At 31.8% G+C, this 18704-nt stretch overlaps 1 protein-coding gene across 1 annotated transcript in view; it reads right to left on the reverse strand.

The window, feature by feature from the left end:
• Positions 1-7516: 7516 nt before the first annotated feature.
• The window catches only part of LOC129223399 (ribonuclease 3-like), a 98306-nt gene continuing 87118 nt past the window's right edge, over positions 7517-18704 (reverse strand). The window contains exons 21-22 of the mRNA XM_054857994.1: positions 16353-16405; positions 7517-7722 (exon numbers count right to left, since the gene is read on the reverse strand). Of these exons, the coding sequence (XP_054713969.1) occupies positions 7622-7722; positions 16353-16405 (154 nt within the window). The 3' untranslated portion in view covers positions 7517-7621. The remainder of the gene's footprint in view (positions 7723-16352; positions 16406-18704) is intronic.

The raw sequence follows: 18704 nt of genomic DNA on the forward strand, positions 1-18704 counted from the left end.
AAAAAGTAAGAAAGAAGCATTCGTAAACAAACCTCTCTGATTGAAAAAGTGGATTTACTTCAAACAAATTTTAATGGACAGAATTTTTTACTTTGAACATGTACAAAAAAATGCTTTTCTGATGTTATGAGCTTCGTTATTTTCTGATTAATTCATAAACCTTCTTCACTGCGCACTCATCTTCTAATATTGGACCTGCAATTTCAGCTCCAAAGACTCAAATTTTGCACAGATATTTTTTTATTGCAACTGAAACTAAAGATCATGTTGCGGATTTGTTTGCAATGGTTGAAAAAAGAGTTGGTGAAATAGTGCACACAAAATCCAAATTCTTGAAACCAAAAATAACGTAATTCTTCCATGCTATAGAATTTTTTGTTTTAAAGGTAAATTTATAGTTTGCTTATTATTGAGTACAATATAATTAAAACATTTCACTTGATTGCCCTAGTTACTAATAGAAACAATGTGTAGTTAAGATGCTCATTATGGAAGTATCTTACCAAATTCTGACCTTTTTTGGTAAATCCGGATGTAATGAACCCTCGGCTATAGCAATTTCTCAAGTCAGTCCATTGAGGATTCGTTATAGCAGGGTTTGACTGTACTAAAAAATGAATGTCTTTTCTTTTTTTTTTTTTTTGTCTTTTTTACTTGTACTTAAGCTTAATAATTATCACTCAAATGATTTTTGATCTTCAGCTTAAGATATGCCCAATTTCACAAAAAATTTTACAGACCTTAAAGTTTTTACTCATAGTGTAGGCAAGGGTTGTTGGAGCTGTAAAATGGCTGTTGTTGGAGCACATTCGATTTTGTGCTACGAAGCTGCCACTCCCAAATCTGCACCAATAAAATTTTAAATCCTTGTATTGCAAGAATGTATGATCAAATGAGACAGTGAGACGCTAATAGAAGGATCAACAGTCGGGGTCCATTCAAATTTTACGGGGTTCCTTGAATCATAAAGGAATGGGCCCTGACTGTTGATTCTTCTATTCTGCTTTTGAATTTATGATTTGTCTTATCTGGGTACAGTTATAAAACTATTTCAACGGTGTAGTTATTCAGTAGTATTTAATAACATTCTAAACTACTAAGCTTATACATTTTTCTTTTTAGTTTTTTTGGTTTTTTGTTTTTATTTAATAATTTTTTATTTGACACTTTTTAAATGAAAAAACGATGTTCTCCAACCGATTAGCACTCCCACTCAGTGTTTATCTTGACACTAATGCTTCCAGGGCATAAAATTGCCTCCTCTTTTGTTGAGTTTGTGCACAATTCCTACCTTCCAGGATAGGGAAATTTCTTCTTTTTCCTCAGAAATCGAAAAGTGTACAAGCAAAGTCAAAAAACGAAGTTTTTTGGAATAAATCGGATTTTCGGAGTACGCAATAAAAATCGGAGAAACTCCGGGAAAAACGGAGCACTTGGCAGCTATGCAATCTTGTCATTTCATTGAGAGAGTCTGTTTGTATCGTGAGGTTTATTAAGTAACTTGCGGTGGTCTGAACTACAGATAATTAGTCCCTCTAGGGACCTAACTCGGCTTAAAGCTACATGTGCTTGACCTTCGGCAAAAATGCGCCAACTTAGTCAACCACAGCACAGCTATATAAACAGCCTGTATAACTCATGATGACGCCAAATCAGAAACGTCGTTAGTAATCTTTTTTGCAAAACTAAAAAAGCCTGTCAAGAAAGTACAAGTCGCGAAAGACGACACGTCTCAGTCCCTTGAATCAAGGCAAAAACAAATGCAACATGTTAGAAATGAAAATCGAATTAGTAGACTTTCGTTCTTTTGGTGCTTATTGCACAGGTTTATTTTGATGAGGACTACAATCTGAGTGTCCTGCCTTCGTTACGCATAATATATTTTTATTACAGTACAGAATACATATAAAGAACACATGAAAGAATTTATATCAGAGAGAGGGGAAAGTACATCTGGAGCGAGGGTGTCTTGACCCACCGCCTCAAGTGGGAGAAGCAATCGCTTAGACCACTCGGCCATTGAGACCCCAATTAGTAGACCAAGGTATTCAGGCAGCGAAAACTACCTGCATTTGTCGCACGCAGGTAGCGTGCGACACAGTGTGTAACACCCAACGTGCGCCGATCCCGAACTGATAAAATATGGCAACTGGTTGTTGATATGGTGCATTTTGATTACTGTCATGTGTTTAGTGACACTTCCAAGGTTAAGACAAATCGATTGACGTAAGAATTACCAAAATTGGTCAAAGCGTTTAAACCCTAGAACACCACATAGGAACAAACATACATAGACTTATAAACATATTACCCTCCTATGCGTCGTGTGCACACAGTGGGGTAAAAAAGATGTTTATTCTCTTCAATTTGTTTAGATACGTTTACTTTAACTAACTTATTTTTGTCTTAAACCTGATACAAAAATAACGCAATGTATTAAACACAAAATCTACCCTTTTCAAGTATTATCAATATTGTACAAAAATATAAAATCTAATCAAGGCAATGTCAATATCCAACATTGAAAATCTTGTATGAGCTTTGAAAAATTGATCAAACATGAAATATATATACCATTTTCATGTACAGTCAAACCTCCATATATCGAACTTCCACATACCAAATTTTTCTACACATTGAAATCCCAGCAAATTTCCATGTTCATTACATAGAAAAATTGTTTCTATACATCGAAAAAATCTCTATATATCGAAAAAAAATGCGAGACATTCGTAGATTTTTTTCCCACTTTAGACTGTTTGTCTTATGAAAAATGAAGGATAGGGGAGAAAATTATGTTTACTAAAGGTCGGGGCCGTCCCAAGGGGGGGGGAGCGAGGCAATCGCCCCGGGCGCCACGAAATGAGGGGGCGTCCCTCGTTTCGACGGAACACAACGGCATTTTCACGAGGGGCGCTTTGCGGCGCCCCTCATTGTATAAAATGCCCCGAATGCATAAAATTAGGGGGCGCCTTTCATCGCCCCTTCTTTTCATGTATCATGATACATAATCATAGACCTACAAAATAGAGAATCATTGCATGATTCCCTACTTTTTCCTAGGGTACAAAAATATTCCTCTCTCTAAGTCTCCAAAACATTCGTTTTCTTTGTATCGTTGAAGCAGATGCTATTTCTGAGAATTTAACTGTTTAAAATCAAACAAAAGGCGCTTCTCCTTTGTCTAGTTCTCACCAAATTTGCTGGAATTCTGCCCCTGCATGCTGTGATGTAACCATAAAAATGTTTTAAGGGAGCATATTTAAAAATTAAAAAAAAAATTATTTTGATCAGATAGGAAAAAAGTCAAAAGCTGTCCAGTTAAAATTTTTAAACTTTAATTTTAAAAACGCGATTATAGGCCATGTTTATTGACGTTACGCTAATGGAGGGAGCTCAGAGACTTTCCGATCGATTGTTTTTTTAAATAGATTGAAATCAATTCCTTTTCCCCCAGCGAGTTTTCGAAGTTGAAGTTTAAAAAACGCAACTTTAGACGAACTTTGAAGATTTTATGGATAGGAGGATCTGGAGCATTTCCCTGGTCCCCCGAATTGTTCAAAATTATGGTTCAAAAAATTTAAGCCATGTTTTACATTCATTCAATTACATTTTCAACTAAACGTTTTGTAAGTGTCGTTTAAAAAACCCATTGCTTGTGATATTAAAGAAAGGCGGCATGGGGACTCTTGTACGAATAGTTTTTTAAACTCAAGTCTTAAACTGCAATTTGTAAGGCCACTTGTATTATAAGGGTCAGTGATTTTTCGAAATTAGAGCTCCAGAAACGCTATTCTGAGCGATTTTCGATATTGTTGAGTATTTAAGGGCTTTTTCCTAAAACATACAAGTATTTGATGCAAAAGAAAAACATTTTTGTTTATAACATAAATGAAAGCTGTCATTCATGTTCGTACAAGTAAAACCAAAAAACTCTTGAAAAGCATCATTGGATGAGTCCAGATCGAAATTTAATTTAGATGTAATTTAGTTTGATAAATACGTTTTCTATTTATAATCAGCAAATTATTTATTCTCGTTCTTAGTTTGATCAATATGAAAAACCAACTCAGTTTTAATTGTTTTTTTTTATCTAGTGGGATAACATTTTACTAGATAAATATTTGTGATTTCAACATTTCCATTTTTTTGAAAAGTTTTTTGGCATTAATGTTTTACAAATATTCATAACAGATTCATTGCTTGTGTTTTAATTTGTATTATGCATAGCCCTCTTATTGTTCTGTTCATTAATATGTAAAAAAAAAAATTAATATGTATTATGCATTGATGTTATAACTAACTTGATTTTTCTGTGTGTAGGGGGGGGGGGGGCTCCAGGAAACTTTCGCCCCAGGCGCCGTCAGCTCTTCAGACGGCCCTGCTAAAGGTTGCTATGAAACTCATAAGGAACCTGGGGTTGAGGGGTGTGTAAATAGGTCGTTGATCCATTCTGGATCTCTTAAATTCCCTCAAGTTCCCCAAAGCGGAATACGTACTACTAAATTTGCGAGGTACGTCGCAGAAACAGATGTCTAAGCTGCAGAACAATTCTGTTCAAATGTAAGATGACAACGCAGACAAATTTTCTGCAGAAATTCTACAGATTTTTGTGAAATTTCTGCAGAAACTGCAGATTTTCTACAAGTATCTTCCTGCTCAAGATATAATTTTGCAAAAGTTCTGCAGATTTCTTTAAATTTGAAGAAAACCAAAAATTCTTGCATATTACGATAATTTGGCGGAAATTTCGCAAAAAATGTTGAATTCGATAAGCCATTTGCAGGAACTCTAGCTCTACTTTGAACTTAAGGAAATCAGCAGAATTTGTGCAAAATTTTATCTTCAGCTTGAAGATGTTAGTAAAAAATGCAGTTTCTGTAGATTTTCAGCTAAAATTTCATATTCTAAATCTGAAACGATTCTGATTTTTCTAGCGTTTTTGGTTCCCTTTTTCTTTACGTTTCTCAGTTAATCCCAAATTAGGTTTAATTTTAATGTTTTAGAAGATTTTTATGATAAAATAAGATTGTTTCTATATATTGAAATTTCTATATATCAAATTTTTTTCCAGAAATTTGCTACTTCGATGTATGGAGGTCCGACTGTAGGTGAAGTCAAAGTAGATGTAGTAATTTGGGTATTGATAAAAGGAGTTACTTCTTTTTACGATCAGGCTTACATTTTATCTGTAATATTTGGCAATTGCATGCAGTACTGTATATATTAACTTTTCCTTAAAATGTGTTTCATGTGTAGTATTTAATACCATGGCAGGGTAAGAATGAGTAAATATTTACTCATTCTTACCCTGAACTCCGGCTCACACACACACATCCCAATTTCTTGTTATCCTGTAAGTCTGTTTTTCTGCCACATTTAATGGGAAAGTAAGGAGTTAACTGCACTTCTTATTCCATACAGACAAAAAGATTTCATTTCTTAAAATTTCCTTTCATCTCTAAATTTAAGTTTTATTACATAACTGTTTCAACACACATAATTGTAGCTCAGTCATTTTATGGTCATTTAAAATTCATTGCAGATCTTCAATATTGTTTGGGACCAGAAATATGGGGGAGGGGGATTCGAAAATCCCCCCTCTTAAAAAAAAAAGATTCAGCAATGGAACATAGTTGACTCTAATCTTAATATATAAAAATGGAGTTCGGTAAATTTGTTCCCTAAGATCTCAGAAACTACCCAGCAGATTTGGCTGAAACTTTCACCGTTTGTTCAGTTTGGTACTGGGAAGGTTTATAGAGTAGTTCGAAAAAAATCCGATTGATAGTTCCCTTTTTATTCCAATTTTAGTCCCAATTTTCGCATAAATGCCCCAATATGGGGGTGGAAAAAAATGTGCACATATTAACATTATATGTCCATCGAAAGCCCCAATTTTTCTGCTGAAGATAGCATCTGTTCGAAGTTTCTAAGTTGTATAAAAAACGAGTTATGAGCTTTTTTGTTCCCTGTTCGAAGGCTTTCATCAACCCAAGTCATTATTTAGTGTGTCATCTCAACTCCCAAGCATTGTTGTATTGTTGAATATTTTTGCGTTTCGTCTGACTTTTTGAGGCTTTTCTCAAGTCAAATCTTAAAGTAACGTTTTTCCACATGATTGGCTAAAAATAAATGGATTTGGCTGATCATTTTACTTTTAAACGGAACTTATGTAGTTAATGGTTTATTATTATTATTTATGCTGATTCGACACTTGCTCACTATATCCAACCAACCAGTAGAAATATCGCCAGAATTTTTTCAGAAAGATTTCAGTAGCTGATGCATTTGGCAGTTTTTTCCACTGTCGCAGTTTTTGAGCCCAAAGACTACGTAATAATGTTTCTCAGCTTTCACCATATAAACAAAATATTGCCAATCAAAGATACTTAAAAAAAAAAAATACTGTGTAAAATAATTCAACAACAAAATTAGGCAAATCCATACACCGCACAAAAACTTCCATTAATTTTTCTTTTTGCACGATTTCAAACAATCGCCAAATTTTACTTCTTATTTTTGAAACATTTCGGATGAAACCGTTTAGCGCCATTTTTTTTTTGATCAAAAGTATCTCAGCATCTGGCAACAATATTTCTATAATAAAAATTAGTAAGGAGGGGGAGTATTATCGAAAGTGTCCCAAAATGATTCTCCCAAATTTGGTAAGATTTTAAACCACATCAAGTGCTCACAAAAATTGAAATTTCCCAAAATAACTAAAGCAAGTGTAAGGGGAACACGGGAGGCTACATTTTTTAAAACAGTTCGTACATCAATAGCCATACAGAGAAGGTTTTAGATTTAAAAAAAAAAGTACTGACAGATAAATCTTTTTAAACATGTAAAGTTTAACTTCATATTTCGGAAATTCTTCAAATTTGTATATGCTTAAATGTCGTGCTTTCGTTTCTAATTTTCTAATTGAATACTATTTTATTCTTTATACTTATTGCTATTTTAGTTTAATGAGTAAGGAAGAAGCTCGATTTTTAATCACGTCAAAAAGGTTTGATTTAAATTCTTTCGCTTAAAACAGAAAACAAGGGCAAGTAACGATTGTTTCTCATAATTATTACTGACCCAGGCAACGCCGGGTATTTTTGCTAGTGTAATATAAATGAGAAAGTTTCCACAAAATTGATCATTAAAAAAAAAAAGATGTGTTTAAATTATTGGGGTGTACTTTTTTGAAATAGTAACAAATATTTGATCAAATTATAAATTGCAAAAATACAAATAATGTAATATTGCTGACAATGTCTTGAGGGGAAAAAATGGCAGCATAAAAAAAGCGGAAAGTATATTTTAAAATAGGTATTGTGTACAGATGCAATGAAACTGACTTCTGCATAAACTGAGATTATAAATAATTGCACATTTCATATTTATAATTGTCTTAATGCATCAACAAAACAAAGCATAATTAAGTATATTTTACCTCAATTGGATGGTCTGAACCATATAAGCTATTCAAAAATCTAGATATTTAATTTCAAAACATATCACAGAAATACATAATAATGCATTCATCATTATTTTAAACTCATCTTACATGTCTTATGCATGTTATATATGTTAAGTATAATACTGAGTTTATGTTCGGTATAACTTAAGCTCATGATTTAGGCTTTTGTCTTGAAGAACTGGATGTTTTCTTTCGGGGTCCCAAGCTTCTCTCAATGGTTCTTTGCTGATGTTTTAACTGAGGAAACAGATCTACAAAAGTCATCAAAATATGCTTTAACAAAACTAAAAACGAAACAAAAAAAGAAGACACAAAACCATCTAATACATAACTTTTTCAATTTACACAATATTTTAGTGATTACTCAAGCTAAATGCAACTACAGCTAGTTAAAGCAAAAATAAGTAAACCATACTACTGCTGATTTTTAGTTTAATTTTTTGTAATTACACAACACTACGACTTAAAAGTAACAATGCATGAAGCTGATTTAAGGTTTAAATTTTTTGTAACAGTTATGACATTTTAGGACTTACAATTACAAAGCAGTGCTAATTGTGATAGGTAGAAAGCAGATGTAAAAACAATGCATTTTTTAAGTAAAGGTTTACAAGAGAAACAAAAGGAAAGCATTGCATTGAAAAATGATCGGTAGAGAAATAAAATTTGAAATGAATCAAGTGTTCTATGAATGTATTATGCTATATAGCCGTAACCGGATTTTTAATACAAACGGCTGAAGATAGGTGGTTGGTGCATCAAAGAAAAAAATTGAACAAGAAACACAAAAACAGCTATTAGTAGATGCTTTTTTCTGCATAAAAGAGATAAAAGATATAAATTGGTATTTTAATTGCAAAATTTGCAATGCTGGTAGATTAAAACATATTAAGTTTAATTTTTTATTATAAATATTTTTACTGTTGAATATTGAATATGAACTTGCAGATAAACAAAGTGCTGGCACATTTAAAAGGCTCAGTTTTAAATTTAAATTCCATGAACTTATGTCATTGTGTTGTTCAATGAACATCAAATTTAGAAATTACTTTTCACTGATTTAAAAATCATAAGTGTGTTTGACTCTACACAGAGTTTATAATAAGTACTCTTTAAGCAGGGTTATTATCATTGAGAAGAGATAACATGGAGGGAAAGTAGACTTTCATTCATGAAGGTCATTCATGGACCCCAAGTCACGTGATAAATTTGGAACAAAAGCATTGGAAGAAATCCAGGCTTGTAGTTTTGCCCTGACAAAACCCATTTTGGCCATGCCACTGGCAAAAACAGGTCAAAACTGGATTTAACCACCATAGAGCTGTCCAAAACTATTGTATAAAAGCCCACTAATATGTATATTGTTGCACATTTTAATGCATAGTTAAAATAAATAGGATGTCTGTTTATCATAATTGAAATAATTTTCAAAACTGATTTATTGATTTAAATGCAACTTTTCTTACATTAACATTAAAAAATGTTCACAGCAAAGACAAAAGACACTCGTTTATTAGGAATATGAAACAGCCAGCAATATAAACTAATAGCTATTCTTCACAAAACTTGTAACATGTATTCGATGAATTAGAAAATAAGTAATATACTTTGATTTTATTTGAAATTCATTTTGTGCATATAAAACTATAAAAACAAATATATATTGTGCTTTTTGCACTGTTTGAAACATATTTTTAAAGAATTATGATACATTTCTCCTATGACGTGACTAACCTTCTTAAAAATGCCGCCCTTTATTACTTGCTATTTTTGTGATTTTTCCTAAATTTATGATAGCCAGTGCCAAACCTTAATGATTTCTAATATAATATTGTTTCAATTTTTATTCTCTTTTATTCCTTAAGTTATATTGCTTGGTGGGACTAATCATCTAGTACCTAAATAGTCACAAATTAGGGAAGGAACAACACTGAGAAGTATGTTTCAAGGTTATTAAAAATCCTGTTTCTGAGTGAAAAATGTATTGTACTCCATATTTGTTTCTGCACAAAAGTCTATCAGTCAACTTCTTAATAAGTCATATTTTAACTGTTGATTATTTTTATTTCAATATTAAACTATTTACAAAACATTATTCTCATTTTTTAAAAATATTTTTGCTTTTTTACATTACTCTGTGTAAATCATGAATGCACTGTTTAAAAATTATATGAAGCTTTATTAAATGTAAAAAGAGACAAAAAAAAATATCTAGCCAAATGTGAACAAATATCAAGCAGCGAAATGTTAGGCAAATTCCTCACTTTTATCCCTCAAATACAATAAAGGTGTCCAGATTTTACCTGACTAAATTATGGTAACCCTATCTGTAAACCATTAGAAGAAATCATAGCTTATCTCCAAGCTTTGACTGGATATATGATATTAGTTTCCTTACCTGTTCAGTTGCACTTAATCATATTTCAATGTTTAGCTGCATGTGTGTCCCGACTAGAGATTGCAATACTGGACCGAAATTGCAATACCGGTATTCAGTTTTTTTTTTAACATGGAACCGGAATACCGGTATTAGAAATTTTCCAAGAAACGTTCAAGAACATCATGTTTCGTTGCCATATTTTATCATTTTGTTCAAAAAGTGCATTATTTACTTATTGTGAACAAATATAAAATAGAGATGCAAATATCATAATAAAAATCAATAATAGCAAAGAAAGACAATGCATCTACAGTGGCTCCCAAAAGTGTTCATACACCTACGACTTTCAATGAAATAGGGCCCCATCCATTGGTTAGAATTAATATTTCGGAATAGGTATTTAATTATAAGATCTATGATCAATTTTCAACAAAACGGCATAAAAGCTTTTAAAAAAATATTAAAACTTTTTTTTTTTAAATCAAAAACCGAAAAGTGCCGGAAATTTTATCTCACAGAAGTCTTCGTACACTTTAAAAAATGTCTATATATTATTGATAGTGATGTAAAATACCCGGGTATTTATTTTTAGGGGTAAATACCCAGGGTATATACCCGGGTAAATACCCGGGTATTTATTTCAAAAATTTATATTCATCTAAAATACTTTTCTGTATGTATTCCATTATGTATATATACAACCAACCATATACAAAACAATAAATTTTTGCCCAAAAATTGTATTTTGAACACATATTTAAAGAATTATTGTGTGAAACAGCTTAGCAATCTAATATGATATTCACATTAAATGTGTTGGATGTGCCTAATCAATGTTGATAGAAAAATTTCAGATATAAAAAGCCATTCTACAAAAAGAAAAAAGCTTAACTGGTTACAAAAAAAAAGCAAACATCATTTTTTTAAGGTCCTAGTCTTTTATAACCCAGTAATATGTCCCTGCATGACATCAAAATGTAACGAAATGTCGCTCAATTTATTATTACAATTTATTTACCTATATCTTATGCAGAAATTTCCTCCAAACTTAGTTCAATTGTTCAGGTGTATTCTGTATCACACACACATATATATATACACACACACATAATATACATAAACATTTAAAATTTTTAATCTTTTATTTTAGGGTTTATGTTTAAAAAAGATAATAGTCACCTTTTAATACTACCTAAAATTTTTTTGCAAAATGCGCAATTACTAGGGGATTTACCCTGCCTTCGGATAAATACCCAAAAAAATATTTACCTTCCCACCCTACAGGGAAGCAAATGCAAATGAGCAAGGCAACAGAAAAGAAAATTTTGCTTTTTTTTTTTTTTTGTTTATTAATGTGAAAACTGTTTCTACATTTTCCATGATATCACTTAAATATCAATAAAATAAATAACACCATAGTTTCTTAATAACTTCTCAGTTTATTCTTCCAAACATCCCTCATGCTTCCTTTTTTTTCATTTCGGATATGACTAACCTAGATTGTGATTTTGAAATCCTGAAGTTCATAATGAATTACTTATACTTCTCCAATTATGACATTGAAAAGAAAGGTTCTTTGGTTCACGATATGTTTCTTTCATGATTTCATCAAGTCTTCCAATAAAAAATATTATAAACTGTGTAATACATATGTATATATCAGTTTTACCAATTATTTCATATTTAGATTTTAAAAAAAAAATTCTCATTCGCTTTTTTGCATTTTTTATTAAATACCCAGTTTTTGGGTATTTACCCAGGCCTTGGGTAAATACCCAAAAAATATTTACCTACCCGCTGGGTATTTACCCGATCCACATCACTAATTATTGAACAATTTAACTTTTTATTAAGTTATTATTTACTAGAATATCATGCAGTATCAATAACACCTTTTAAACGTCTTGGAATAGATTTCATTCTTTTTTCTTTCTTTTTTTTTGCGTAATTTCTGAGTAAGTGTTCAACCACACTTTGAGTCTTATTGTTTCTAGCTCTATTTTCGTTTCAAGGCCGTATTTTCGTAATCTATCCACCAGATATCTCCTAATATATTCCATTAAGTTTAAATCTGGCGATTGAGGAGGTATTTCTAAGCTTTAGGACAATTTTTGAGGCACCAAGCGCAAACGTGTGTTTCTTTATCGTTATGTTGGTACAAAACAAAGTTGCTTCCGATTAACCAAATTTTGGGCTAATAGTTTAAAATTGGTTTTTAAAATATTCAAATGAACAGCATGATTTATTATTTCAGCAAAAAATTCCAAACTACCAAGTCCTGGTGCTGATATGCATCCTCACACAAGAACGCCTTCACCATCCTGATTAACTGGTTCAACTAAGTTCTTAATTTTTTTCTTCTATTTACAATTATACAAAAATTTAACCAAAAATGTTGAATTCATTTTTATCTGTAAGTAAGATGTAATTCCAAAACGTTTTGAGCTTATTTATCATTGATTTTGCGACGAAAAGCGTAAGCTTTCTGTTTTTCGCACGGCCAAGAAAATTTCTGCGGGAAGAGGTCCCATTTAATCCAGCTAATGAGAGAACTTGGCGAGCAATTTTAGGTTAAAATTAAATGTAAAAATTTTCATTTAACTCTGCAGAAACTTTTACTGCACTCAAATGTGTCTTTTTCGTAATTTTTTAACTGTAAATCTCCGATCACGCTTTGTCAATATTGCCTGTTGACCTTTTCTTACCTTGTTTTCGGTCCGATTATTTTCTTTAAAGCATTTTATCAAGCACTTTAATATAGAATGGAATAAATTAACTAATTTAGAGACATTTCAAACCAATTTTCTGCTACTGTGAGGAAAAAATTCAAATTTCGAATGGTGTTTGTGTTTTTTTACAAATACCAGCCATTTTAAAGTAATAAGCACAGTATTAAGGAATAAATAAACAAAAAAGTAAAGCCAAATGACTTTTAAGAGTCAACACAATGCAAAAATAATAAAAAAAACGACATATGAAAATTTTAATCATGAATTTATTCGAAAATATTTGAGTGTACGATGACTTTTGTGGCATATAATTTCTCTGTCTCTTCGTTTTTTGACCTATTTCGAAAAGAATACAGGGTTTATTTAGAATGACATAGCAATGATATGAAAAAAAATTGGACTTCATATTCGAATTCAGTTTCACGTTATTTTGGTTTTACTAAAAAATTTCAAAGTGTACGAACACTTTTGGGAGCCACTGTATTTAATTTTCACTAAGCCTGGAACTCATTTTATTGAACAAATTGCCTGCAGTTGAAAATATTCTACCCGAATTTGCGCAGGTCGATGGTACTGTTAATAATACGCAATACACCTTCTGTAGTTGCTTGTAAATCCTTCATTTTCAAATAATTCGGCCTTTAACTTGTTGGTTTTGAAAAAATCATTTCGTGAGAGTGTGTGCTTCTTGGCTACATTTTTTTAATCATTATTATTTATAGCTAATTTTAACTGTTCTTCAAGCGACAATTCTTTTCCAGCACAAGCACTATCTTCAATGATTTCCTCTTGGTCAGAATACTGTTCAACCATGGATTGTATGGAATTGGCAAACGTCCAGTTAAGACCAGGTCTATCTGAATGAGGAGGAAAAGTAAGAATTTGATGCCCGTGTTCCGCTCATTTGAATGCGACTATGCTTAATTGAGAGGCTAACATACATCCGCAAAAGCTGACATCCCTAAAAACTTATAGATGCGTCCATTCCGCCTGTAAAACGGATGTTTGCCTTTCCATACAATCCATGGTCAAACAGTAGGTTTGTGCTTGCTTTTTTTAACCCTTTAGTTTGAAATTTACAATGAATGTTTTTTTTTTTTTGAAAATATTTGCAATTATGTAAATATCTGAAAATATGTTCCAACTGATTATGCCTTAATTCTAATGTTTAAGGCATTATAAATATTATCTCGCTTAGTGTAAAACTGAATAGCGAGACAGAACAGCCAGTGACAACAAATTACTGTTTGTTATAGAGTCGGACCCCGATTTAATGAATTCATCCGAACCGAAACTTTCATACATTAAGCCGGGGTTATTCGTAATATCGGGGTGATAAATTTTTATAAAAAAAAAAGCACTTACCTTATCTAAAACCCCAATAAGCAACTGCGCAAAAATATCCATAATTAGAAAGTTTACACCTTTTATTCAGCATTCCACGACTTATTACACACTAGTTAATTTGAAATTTAAAACTCCCGAGTAATATGTTTGGACAATTTCCTTGATACTTGACTCAAAATAGTTCTCTTTCGACTTTATGGAGAAAAAATACTGTGCCTTTTCAAGCCTGCTGCACAAGATATGTTTTAACAGCTTCCAGGCAACGTAGAGCATTTAAAAAAGTAACAGTTTTTGGGAGTTTCACTATCGCTTTCAGCATTAGAAGCACTATTCGTTGGTTGCCCCCTCACCTTCGCCCGTCAAAAATTGCTGGTTCCAAAAAAAAAAAGTCTTTTTCAGCTTCGGACAATATAGATGAAACATTAAGAAAACAATCCAATATTTCCTAACTCAAATTAACAAAAAAATTTTTGGGAGAGCTGTTAAAAAATTCGTTATTTTGAGGATTATTATTTGTTAAATAGGGGTTTTTGCCTTCATTTTAGTCGGGGGGGGGGGGAGGGAATTCGCTAAATCGTGAAATTCGTCAAATAGAGGTTTGTTAAATCGGATTCAGACTGTACTAACAAGAAAAAGTTTTTCTCAAAATTCAGTACAGTTGAGACAAAAATTAAAATATATATGTATCATAAAGAATTGCTGCAATTGATGGTTAGAATAAGTTGTTCATTGCACAACACATAAATTCAAACACTTAATTACACTTAAAATTAATTTTTACAACAAGGCAAGTCTAGGAAATGGAGAAAATAAATATGTGGTTCACATGAACTAATGAAAGTACGATTTATCACACCATCTAGTGATGAAAATATCATTTTGTAATCTTTCCGCTACTTTTACTCATTGACATCAGGGTTGGCCGGATTGGACCCAATGGTTTTTTTTGAAAAAACCCATTATTTAGCCCACTTTTGGATTTTTTTAAATTTTCCAAGAAGTTTTTAAAAAAATTAATTAATTTAAACACTTTCACAATTTAAACTTCTTATTTATTTGTTCTTCACCGCAGCCAATGGACATAAAAAATGAATTTTGAACTTTAATAGTATTTCTTCACTCTTAACAGCATTAAAAAAATACTTCAAAGATTTTAAATAAATGTATTTAACTTTTTTCTTTAACTGGTCAATAAATAACTCAAATTATCTTGACTAAGTCTTGTCACGTCTGATTTTCTCAATATTAGTAGATTGTACAGAGGAAACTACTCTAGCCAAAAGGCTTTCGTGTGAAATATTTTCTGGAAACTAACATGTCACAAATCTCGAATAAACAAGGCATATTTTGTAGAAATTAACAGGTTTTAGGAACAGTCAAACAGAATAAGATGTACAGTATTTTCATTATCTTACAAAAAAGTTTAATTTTTCTTACTCTGTACACAGAAATAGAAAAACAGGCAACATAAAATTCAAAGAAATGTCTTGATTATGCTGGAATTCAGTAAAAAGGGATTTAAACTGCTTGAGGTTCTACAGTAGTTTTGCATAATAAAATGAAATACAATAAAGTAAAATGCAAAAAAAAAAAAAAAAAATGTAGTAATTTAAAACGAACAAACGAACAAGAGATTTTATCACACGAGAAGTAACTTTGCCTTAACTGTTGGTAATCATGGAAATTAAAAAATCTGAAACTTCACCATTGTTGGGTTTTGTCGTCTTTTTTACTTTTCTTCAGAAAACGCTGAGTTTTCCAGCTTTTTTTACCCCAAGAGAATTTTTTTGCTTTGTCCATATACTTACGCTACAATATGCCACAAGTACCCTACATTTTCCCTAAGAAAAGACAAAAGAAACCACATTTCTGTTAAAAAACCCAGCTTTAGTTGGGTTTTTTTGGGTTTTATTTAAAAAACCCTGGGTTCATGGGCTTTTAAAAAAAAACTGGGTTTTTGCCAACCCTGATTGACATTCTACAAATTTGTGCTTTTGAAGCCAAATTTTTACTTCAACAGATTGATTTTGGTACTGTATCTCATTGAAAAGGAAACTTATACATAAACTAACAGTACATATCTACTTATTAAATTTAAAACTCTTTAATTAAAAACCATTTATTATTTTTAGATAATACCGAAATTACTGGTACCCCAGCCCAGCAAATACTGGCATTACAAAATTGCAAAATAGCTCCAAATACTAGTATTTCGTATACTGGTATTGCAATCACAAGTCCTGACGTTTAGTATTGCAACATTTGCGCTCTGAAAAGTGTTGCAACATTGGAATAAATAGCTCTCAGAGATTAATTGAGCTGCATTGTGGGTTAATGAATTGACAGGACCAGCTCAGATAGCTCAGCCTCTAACTGATCTTCTCTTCTATATTAATGTTACATATATCTTTGAAAATATATTTACCTTTAGATTTCTGTAAAGCATTACTAGCTGCATCCATTTCAGCTTGCTGAATGCTAAAAATTAAAAAGGTAACAGAAATTTTAGAAAAATAAGCCATTGTACAACAATTAACATATTTTCTGGTATATCATATGCAGCAGCATATAATCTGCAGGTTTGAAAATCCGCCTGAAGAACTAAAAACCTTTTTATAGTAAGAAAATAATACAATGTCTAAAAACGAAGTTGTTTTGATTCAGCGTGCAGTTTTCGCAACTAAATAAGAAACATAAAAAAGTCATAATTTTTTAAGGTATAATGAAAATTAATCCTAAAAATGATTTCTTCTGGAAATCGTGATTATAGTATGCTAGTTATTTACATTCCAAGCTACAAAAGACTTAGTCTAGTGCAAATAGAGCCTGCTTCTTCCTTGCCTATACCAGCGATTCACAACTGGTGAACCGGCACTGGTTCGCTGAATAATTTGACTATTTCACAGAGATTTCTACCTGTTCACGTCAAAAAAATTCTTTGCTCAAAAAAAAAAAAGAATTACTATAATAATAATATCTTATACATCTTTTACTTCAGTTTTGTGCTTAGTTTTCATTGGTTTCTATGATTTTTCAGCAATGTTTATTATTTCTGATATTAATTATTACAGTAAATACTTATCTTATTCTTAGCATTTATTTTTATTTATTTATTTATTTATTTATTTTTTTTTTGCAGTAGATTTTTACCTTATTTTTTGTAATATATTTTTAACATCAAGTAAAAGGTTTCATTTAAATATTTATTAATTTATTTATTATTATTTTTATTTCGTGAAGAAAGGGGGGAAAAATCAGCCATTCGCAAATATTTTTCACAAGTGTTTAACGATTCCACAAAATGAAAGTCTTTTTTTTTTCTCTGCTAAATGAATAAAGGGGGGGGGGAGCCTCACTGGTTCCCTAAAAAATTCATATGTTTCTAATGGTCAGCAAATGCAAGGTTTTCTATTTTCGTTTTTGAAAAAAAAAGAAAAGAAGTTTACAAAAAAACATAATTTTAATAAACACAAAAAAAGGGAAATTTTTTCAAAAGCTCTTGCGCATCTCATTAGTTTTATATATTGTTGGATATAATTTGAGGTTATAGAGCTAATAGCCTACAGCTAAGCTGAAAATTAGGCAACTCATTTCCAACTGAAAATTTGAGGGAGTGGTCTGCCCGAAGAAAATAAAACATGAATCATTCTTTACACTGAAAAACATTTATTTAACATATATAAAAATGGTTACAATACAATAATTTGGTCCTCCGAAGAAAAATTAAACTATGTTAAAAAGATCTTACAATAAGTCCATGCAGGTGTCAAAAAGTCCTGTCGATGTTCCATAGTGAATTCCCACAGGTAGATAGATGGACGGCATCGCAATCTCCCCAGAATTGCAAGCTGGTCAGTTCACACCTTATGAGCCAAGTTCACCATATCAGGGGAAAATATCGAAGATGGACACGATCCTTTTTCCTCGGAGACCAAACGACCCACTTAGATTTAACTATAACTTTTCACTTTTATGGACGTCATGGCAGCACGCGCTTCCAAAACTGAAGACATCAGCAGCGAATCATTCAGAAAAAAATCAGACCTCACCTGAGAGGCCAGTAGCAAAACTTATGAGGGACATGGACAAACACATTTACAACACACAAACAACACAAGACGAGGAGACAAGTGAGAGAAAAAGTAGCCGATCGAGCTACGGCCCGGTCAAAGTATTTATAGCCAGATCCGACCTTGCTCGTAACAATGTGACGTTACCTTATTTGCATATTGCAAGAACAACTCAACCCGAAAAAACGCAGCTTGCAGGTTGCACAATTCTTATTTAATTTGACATTCAGCACTCAACACCTCAACATGGTTTTCTCATGTGATCGACATGTGCTTTGTCGGAAGTTTACCGACATCTGCCGAATGACGGCAACCAATCATAGCGTGCCACATATTTTTCCGAACACTTCCGATTCAAAACTCGGACATTTGAGTGTCGGTGGCAGGTGGATGGGATTTCCCGTGCAAGGTTTTTCCCGGAATGGCAAAAGGTAAGTTACAATTTTTTTTTTTTTAAACAATATTGGTGAAATCCTTCAAGAACCAAAAAATAAAGGCATTTAGCCCAACAAGTTCCCCCCTCTTGAAGGAATTTCATCAAAAACCACATTTATATACATTAAAAAACATTTAACTACATTCATATTATATTTACAAAAGATACATTTGAAAAATAGTTCAAAAATTTGATATGTCCCCCTCTTTTAAGTTAATCCCAATTAAATATAATTTTACAAAGCTTATTTAAACAATTCTTAGATAGGGGT

The sequence above is a fragment of the Uloborus diversus genome, chromosome 5, assembly GCF_026930045.1.
Source record: "Uloborus diversus isolate 005 chromosome 5, Udiv.v.3.1, whole genome shotgun sequence".
Taxonomy (NCBI): Eukaryota; Metazoa; Arthropoda; class Arachnida; order Araneae; family Uloboridae; genus Uloborus; species Uloborus diversus.